General features: G+C 49.1%; 1 protein-coding gene across 1 annotated transcript; it reads right to left on the bottom strand.

Moving 5' to 3' along the window:
- Positions 1-2,661: 2,661 nt before the first annotated feature.
- LOC123596349 lies at positions 2,662-6,696 on the bottom strand. The gene is made up of 4 exons (XM_045474916.1): positions 6,655-6,696; positions 6,006-6,343; positions 4,174-4,367; positions 2,662-3,326 (listed from the first exon to the last, which is right to left on the bottom strand). The coding sequence occupies exons 1-4, from the start codon at positions 6,694-6,696 to the stop codon at positions 2,662-2,664; spliced, it is 1,239 nt and encodes a 412-aa protein (XP_045330872.1).
- Positions 6,697-8,431: the final 1,735 nt, after the last annotated feature.

Genomic DNA, 8,431 nt, shown 5'->3' with positions numbered 1-8,431 from the left:
AACTAAGACACTCAAAAAGGATGAGAAATTCTCCACTCTAGAAACAACCCCTAGACATGTATCAATGCAACACAAATGAGACCAAATTGTTGAGTGTTTTATTTGTGTAATTTCGTTTTCCTTTTCCCCAATTAAAATACATCACAACAGTATTCCCTACCACATGCAATAATCTTCTATAGTATTTGTAATTGTTAGAGTTTTTTATAATAAAAATATATCATAAATCATGGAACTCTCACACCTACTGTTGGATATTTAGTAGCTTCTGAACCTTTGCCATCATAATCTATAGGATGTTATAGGGAGATATCTATCTATCTGTAATCTACAAATATAAATATAACCGTGTACTCAGGACTAATTTCTGGAAGCAAAAATTTCTAAGTAACAGAACTTCCACATTTTTTTTTTACAGCTTTTCTTACAGTTACTAATGATTAACTTAACTTAGCTGCAGCATATGAGAATACTAATTTCTCAGCATTCTTGGAAACAATATTATAGTATATCCTAATCTTTTTCAAATGCATAAGTGAAAAATTTAAGTGTTTTTGTGTGTCAATGTGTATATGTATTTTTTTTTTTTTGCTACAGGTGAGAGTGTATATTTCTTCATATCCTTGAAGTACATATTTCTCTATGAATTTCCTTTTTTGTTTGTAATTTATTTCTGGTTATATCTTTTAAAATTATATGTAATAGCTTAATATATATTAATATGTTTTCCTTTTGCGTATGTTACAAATAAATTTTCCAGGTTACCTTTTGTCATTCAACGTTTTCGTGTATACTTGACAACAGATCCTTTTTAACTAGAAAATTATGTAGTGAAATCTATTGACCTTGCCTTTTGTGGCTTTACGTTCATTGCTCTTCTTAGAAAACTCTGTAAAACCACAAATTCTACAATTACTTCCCTACTGTTATGCCCAGAATTCGTGATCCCCAAAGACCACTAGGGAGCCGAGTCCGATGCAAAAGCAAAAGAGCCTTTATTCGAGCTAGCTCGAGCTCAATCCCCTACCTGCACCGACGCAGCTGTGAGATACCAGGGAGAGAGAGCGAGTTTCAAAAGCACAAAGGATTTATAGGGGTCTAGGGGCAGCCGATTGGCTGGGGAAGGGGCGTGGCCTCGGCCGATTGGCTGGGGAAGAGTCAGAGTCCTGTTACGCAGGTCGCTGGGCGTGTTTTGACCAGGAAGTTTGAATGGGTGAGCGGGAGGTTACTCAAGGGGAGGAGGCGTGGTCTAGGTGAAGGACACAGAACAAGATGGAGTTGGCCGGTGTAGGCCCGCCCTTTCATTCCCCCCTTGTCATGTAGCTTACAGACCCAATCATGGGACCGGCTGCATTTATGGTGACAAGGGGAACAGAGTTTGGAGGTTTTACGCTAAGTTCTGGGAAGCATGTGTCCCTGGGGTGGCTCTGGGAGGTCTGATTAAGTATTGTTCCCCAAGCTGGTGTCTATGATCTGCCAGGTGATGTTCTGGGGGGGGCGTGGGGACTCCCGGCAGCATGAGCAATGACAAGCAGAGTTGACAGAGTTACCAATATTAGGTGGGTCGAACGCGCTGTAGCTTGAGCTTGAGTGGGTTGTGTTGGTCCCGACTGATGGCCCATCGCGTGACGAAGTCCTTCCGGATCGAGGAGGGGTCCTCTGGCCGAACGTGGGTGTGATGGACCCAGGTCGCGATGCCGTCTACTTTGAGAGCGGTGGGGGTTGTCAGCACCACGATGTAGGGTCCCTTCCAGCACGGCTCGAGGGTCTCTCGGTGGTGCCTCTTGACATAGACCCAGTCTCCCGGCCTGTACTGATGAGGTGTCGGGGTCGGGCCAGCCTCGTAGATGGCACGGAGGCGTGGCCAAATGTCCTCATGCGCCCTCTGGAGCCCTCTCAAGGAAAGAAAAAGTTCTTGATCTTTAAACTCAGCAGTAAGTTCAGCTCGAAGGCTGGGAATAACAGGGGGTGGCCTGCCAAACATGATCTTGTAGGGAGTAAAACCCAGAGTGTAAGGAGAGTTTCTAACCCGGTAAAGGGCGTACGGTAGGAGAGTCACCCAGTCCCCGCCAGTCTCCATGGTTAATTTGGTAAGGGTCTCTTTTAGGGTTCTATTCATTCTTTCTACCTGTCCTGAGCTCTGGGGCCTATAAGCACAATGTAATTTCCAGTTTGCCCCCACCGCCTTGGCTGCTGCCTGTGTTACCTGCGAAATAAAAGCTGGTCCATTGTCTGATTCTACCATGGCAGGAAAACCATACCTGGGTAAGATGTCTTCTAGTAGCTTCTTAGCCACCGTCTGAGCCGTTTCATGCTTGGTTGGGTATGCCTCCACCCAGCCAGAGAAGGTGTCTGTAAATACTAAAAGATATTTATAACCATACTTTCCTGGTTTGACTTCAGTGAAGTCGACTTCCCATTGGGCTCCCAGTCTGGTGCCTCTGAGCCTGGTTCCTTTTTTTATTTGATGTGGCTCTCACGTTGGTGAGTTGGCAGGTCTTGCAGGCAGATACAACTTGCTCTATTTTGGTGTGCTGTTGGTGAATCTTGATTCCGGCATGTCGGATTAAGTCTTTTAATTTTCGGGCCCCCATGTGAGCAGACCGATGCATGTGCTCTAATATTGAGACTCTGAGCTGGTCTGGCAGCACGAGCTCCTTGTTAGGTGTATACCACCATCCCTTTATCTCCTGGGCCATGGGGAATTTCTTGATCCGCTGTAACTTCTCCTGGGAGTACTTGGGCTGGTCTGGTAAAACTGGGTCTCCCCGGGTCCGGTAGTTGTATGATTATGGTGGGGACTGGAGTAAGGGCTACTGCCTTGGCTGCCTGGTCAGCCTTTCGATTACCTCTAGCTACTGCGTTACCAGCTTTTTGGTGCCCTTGGCAGTGGATAATGGCTAGCTTGGCAGGAAGCCATAAGGCCGTAAGCAGGTTAAGTATCTCCTGCTTATTTTTTATAGTCCGTCCTTCTGCCATCAGTAACCCTCTCTCCTGATAAATTGCCCCATGAATATGACCTGTGGCAAATGCATAATGGCTGTCTGTGTAGATGTTAAGTCGTTTTCCAGCTCCCAGCATCAGCGCCTTGGTGAGGGCTATGAGTTCTGCTCGCTGGGCTGACGTTCCAGAGGGTAGAGCCTCCGCCCATATGGTGTCCGTTTCGGTGACCACCGCTGCACCCGCATACCTGTGTCCATCTTGCACAAAGCTGCTGCCATCAGTGAACCAAGTAGCCTCGGCATCGGGGAGGGGCCGGTCGGTCAGGTCCGTCCGGAATCCATGTACTTGTTCCAGGATTCCCGCACAGTCATGTAGTGGAGCACCTAGGTCAGGGTCGGGCATCAGGGTTGCAGGATTGAGGGCTGCACTGGGGTGGAACCGCACTCGTGGAGGGTTGAGTAGGAGGATCTGGTAATAAGTCATACGTGTATTGCTCATCCATCTATCCGGAGGCTGTTTCAGGACCCCTTCAATGGCGTGTGGGGTCATGATCCAGATCTCCTGTCCTAGGGTCAGTTTGTCTGCATCCTTGACTAGGAGTGCTGTTGCCACAATAATTCTTAGGCATGGCGGCCAGCCGGCAGCCACTGGGTCTAGTTTCTTAGACATGTAAGCCACTGGGCGGTTCCAGGGGCCTAAGGCTTGAGTTAGAACCCCTTTTGCTATTCCCTTATGTTCGTCTACAAAGAGGTGGAAGGGTTTCGTAATATCTGGTAGGCCCAGGGCTGGGGCACTTAAGAGGGCCTTTTTTAACTGATTAAAGTCAATTTCTTCTTTTTCAGTCCATTTAAATGTTTTCCCCTCTTTGGTAGCTTCATATAGGGGCTTGGCAATCTCAGCAAAACCTGGAACCCAGAGGCGGCAGTAGCCGGCTGATCCTAGGAATTCCCTCCAGTCTCTTCGGAGGCGTGGGAGTAGGGATCTTTAGGACAGTTTCTTTTCTGGCATCTGATAACCGCCGCTGTCCGCCCTCCAGGATATATCCCAGGTAACTTACCCTCTCCCTGCATATCTGAGACTTCTTCGCGGATGCCCGGTACCCTAAGGCCCCCAGGGTAGCCAGCATGTCCTGGGTCCCTCGCTCACAGTCTTTGGCTGTGTCGGCAGCAATCAGGATGTCATCTACGTACTGTAGGAGGGTATGGCCAGGGTGCTCCCTTCTGTACTCACCCAGGTCCTCGTGTAGTGCCTCGTCGAAGATGGTGGGTGAATTTTTGAATCCCTGAGGTAGCCGTGTCCAGGTGAGTTGCCCACTGTAGCCCTCCTCCGGATCATGCCACTCAAAGGCAAACAAGAGTTGGCTCTGGGGTGCCAGCGGCAGACTGAAGAAGGCATCCTTTAAATCTAGTACAGTATACCAGAACCTGGAGGGTGCCAAGGAGCTCAAGAGAGTATATGTGTTGGGAACAGTTGGGTGTATGTCCGCGACCCTCTTATTTACTTCCCGGAGGTCTTGTACCAGTCGATAGTCATTTGTGTGAGGCTTTTTGACCGGCAGTAGGGGGGTGTTCCAGGCAGACTGGCAAGGAACTAGTACCCCTAGGCTTTGTAGTCTCCAGATGTGTGGCTGGATCCCCTTCTGGGCCTCCTGAGACATGGGGTATTGTTTGATCCTTACCGGACTCTCTCTTGGCTTGAGCTCTACCAGGACTGGGGTCCTGTGAGCGGCTAGTCCTATCACCCCTGTCTCTGCCCAAACCGACGGGAATTCTTGTAGCCATCTGTCTATATTATCCTCTCTCGGGAGCGCCTCCTGATGGAGGCGGTATTCATCCTCCAGTTTCATGGTCAGGACCTGGATGGGGTGGCCCTTGCCATCGGTGACCTGAGGCTCCCCTTGTCTGAAAGTTATCTGAGCTCCAATCTTGGTCAGTAAATCCCGTCCTAACAGCAGGTAGGGGCATTCTGGTATTACCATAAAGGAGTGGGATACCCGGCCCGTTCCCAAATCTACTGTTCTTCGGGTAGTCCATGAATATTGGCTCATACCAGTTGCCCCTTGTACCCAGGACTTCTTGCTGGCTAGTTTTCCTTGTGGGGTGCGGAGGACTGAATGTTGTACTCCGGTGTCGACAAGGAAGTCAACAGGGGTCCCCTCCACTTTAAGAGTTACCCTGGGTTCGGGGAGAGGGTCCGAACCCCGACTCCCCTAATCACTTAGTTCATCTAGCTCTAGGACTTTTACTTGATCAGTCTTGCTTCCCTTCCCGCCGGCCCTTTTTGGACAATCTCGGGCCCAATGCCCTATCTCCTTGCAGTATGCGCACTGATCCTTCTGCAGCCTCTGCTTCCCCCCCTTGGTGGTTCCTTTACCTTTTCTTGCGTTGTCTGCCAGCTGCCGGAGACGGCGGTCTCGTTCCTCGGGGAAGTCAGCAGTGGTAGCTAGTAGTATTCTGGCCAGGTCTCGAGTCTGCTTACTGCTGGCAGCCGCCATGACGCGAGCCTGCTTGTCCTCAGGAGGCTCCCGGTTATTATATACCTTTTCGGCTACCACCAATAAGTCCTGCAGACTGTTTTCTCCTAGTCCATCTATTTTCTGTAATTTTCTCTAATGTCTATGGCCGATTGGTTTACAAAGGCCATGATAACAGCTGCCTTGCTTTCCGGAGCCTCTGGATCCATGGGGGTATAGGTACGGAATGCCTCCATGATCCGTTCTAAAAAGGCAGCCGGAGATTCATCTTTTCCCTGTTGTACATTTCCTACCTTGGCCAAATTGGTTGGCTTTCTAACAGCCATTCGGAGACCCCCCCATTAGAGTCTGGCGGTAGACCCGGAGCCTCTCCTTACCTTCTGCCGTGTTGAAATCCCACTGGGGCTGAGTTAAGGGGAAGAAGGCATCTATCTGAGCCTGGTTGGTGGTGGGATTCCCGTCTGCGCCCGGAACTAGTTTTCGGGCCTCATTGAGGATTCTTTCTCTTTCTTCAGTCGTGAACAGGACCTGCAAAAGCTGCTGGCAATCGTCCCACGTGGGCTGATGGGTAAAAAGAACAGAGTCTAACAAATCAATAAGCCCTGCCGGTTTCTCGGAAAACTTAGGATTCTGAGCTTTCCAATTGTAGAGGTCACTAGTGGCGAAAGGCCAATAGTGATGGGGCTGATTCTCCTCAACGTCTGGGGGTCCGGTGGCTCGCAGGGGCAGAATAGTGGAGTCGGCGGCGGAGGCGGATTGCTCCCTCTGAGCCCTTTGTCTGGTAAAGGGCAGGCTTCCCACTGGAGCGTTTCCACCTCCTGCTCTCGGAACAGCGTCTGCCTCCCCCGGAGGGGGAGGATGGTGTTCTTCCAGCATCCTAGAGGGGTTATACGGGGGAGGAAAAATTAATTCTTCTTCAGTACCCCCCTGTAAGACAGGGTAGAGGGGTGCTGAAGGCTGGTTAAGACTTTTCTCGTTTTCCTTCTTCTTTGTCCCCTGCAAAGCAAGAATGGGTTTTGGCTCCGGAGGGAGCGGGGCTAGGAAGGGCTTAAGGCAAGAGGGTGGGTAGAGGGGTAGTCTGAGTCTGTCCCATAATGTCCGTCCAGTAAGTCCACAGAACAAAACAGAGAAACACAAAAACAGACAAACAGAGGGCCCCTAGAAAGTCTTCCAACTCCATGGAAGCAAAACTGAAAGCTAGCTTAGACATTTGAGGGGATTCCACGTCTCTCCAAAACCGATGAGGGGATTCCACGTCCCTCCAAAGACGACGGCCTCATGCCGACCAGCGGGAGCGACCTGCCTCGTCTCAGACCTTTGAGGGGATTCCACGTCCCTCCAGAAGGGAGAATCGGAACGTCTTTCGAAACTCCCGGCCCGTGGTCCTCCAGTGTGTCCACTTAGACCGCGTCGGGCACTACCAGAATTCCAGAAATGAGCTCACACAGAAAAGACAGAACAAACAGACAGACACTAACCGTGGCCAGTCAGGCTCTCCGGGTCGGGGGGTCCCTCGGGGGTCTTGGGGATCCCGGACAAGCCCCCAAATGTTATGCCCAGAATTCGTGATCCCCAAAGATCACCAGGGAGCCGAGTCCGATGCAAAAGCAAAAGAGCCTTTATTCGAGCTAGCTCGAGCTCAATCCCCTACCTGCACCGACGCAGCGGTGAGATACCAGGGAGAGAGAGCGAGTTTCAAAAGCACAAAGGTTTTATAGGGGTCTAGGGGCAGCCGATTGGCTGGGGAAGGGGCGTGGCCTTGGCCGATTGGCTGGGGAAGAGTCAGAGTCCTGTTACGCAGGTCGCTGGGCGTGTGTTGATCAGGAAGTTTGAATGGGTGAGCAGGAGGTTACTCAAGGGGAGGAGGCGTGGTCTAGGTGAAGGACACAGAACAAGATGGAGTTGGCCGGCGTAGGCCCGCCCTTTCACCTACATTTTCAGATTTTTATTTTAATTTTGAATTTAAATGTAACCATTTAAAATTTTAACTTAAATATTTCAGACGTCTAAGACATTCTTGGGTGTGAGATGAGCCTGTATCATAATAAATAGCTATTGAGGAGTAAATAAGTGGCTGATGATGTAGTGGGGTAAAGTTAGAGAAGTAAATGAACTCAGTGCTCAGCTTTGTCATTTGTTAGTGGCCATACATTACAACATAATGTGGAACTAGTCTGCTTTTCATTATTCCACCAGAGCCAGCATTTTTGCATTATTTTATCATTATGCATCTTATTACGAACAGTTTTTTGGTCAGTAGGGTGGTACTCTGCCCCTAGTCATTGTTCTCCTCTCCACATTAAGAAATACTATTCATCTTCCACTTGATTTATATGTAATTATGTGGAGAAAGTATTACTTCTCAAAATGTCTCTTAGGAAAGCCTAGGTATAGATTACAGAAATGCCTTCCACCATAAATATAAAACCGGACAAAGTGTATGATGCAACGGCTCCATGCACTGGATGACAGGCAGTGTGGAATTGAGATCATTGAGAGAAGGAGCACATCGATTCTGAGTCCTGTATTGATCCAGGCTTTCTTCGCTGGGATTCCTTTCCTCTATGGGACGGGAATGGCAGAGCCAAAGAAGTGTTAAAGGTTCAACGAACTGACAAGGTAGAGTTTGAAACTCTGAGCTTCAAGTGAAGTGGTTAGAACTTGTAGGGCAGGGTGCTGGAAAGAAGAAATTTACAACAGTCCGAGAGGGGTAACCAAGGACTCTCCATGTAGGAGGAGCATGGGTCCTGGTCCAGTTGCTGGCTGTTTATAAGGAGGAAGGCATTCTGTGAGGCCTGTAGAAAATCAGCTGTTGCAGGGCTGAGAGGTAAAATGACACACCAAAAAATGGTACAAGGCTTGGGGATATTGTTGTTTTGGCCAGGCAAGCGTGACGAGAACTTGCCAAGAATTTCACAGCCTGAAATAGAACTTGCTAGATATTTCAGATATCTAGCGGGACACCAGAATGGCCAGGCCCAGGGAAGAAGAAGAAACATATCCTAAAGTGAGGGC

Source organism: Leopardus geoffroyi, chromosome B1 (assembly GCF_018350155.1).
Source record: "Leopardus geoffroyi isolate Oge1 chromosome B1, O.geoffroyi_Oge1_pat1.0, whole genome shotgun sequence".
In the NCBI taxonomy this organism is placed as follows: Eukaryota; Metazoa; Chordata; class Mammalia; order Carnivora; family Felidae; genus Leopardus; species Leopardus geoffroyi.
Note: the sequence above shows the minus strand (reverse complement) of the source record. Positions and strands in the feature narration are given on the sequence as shown.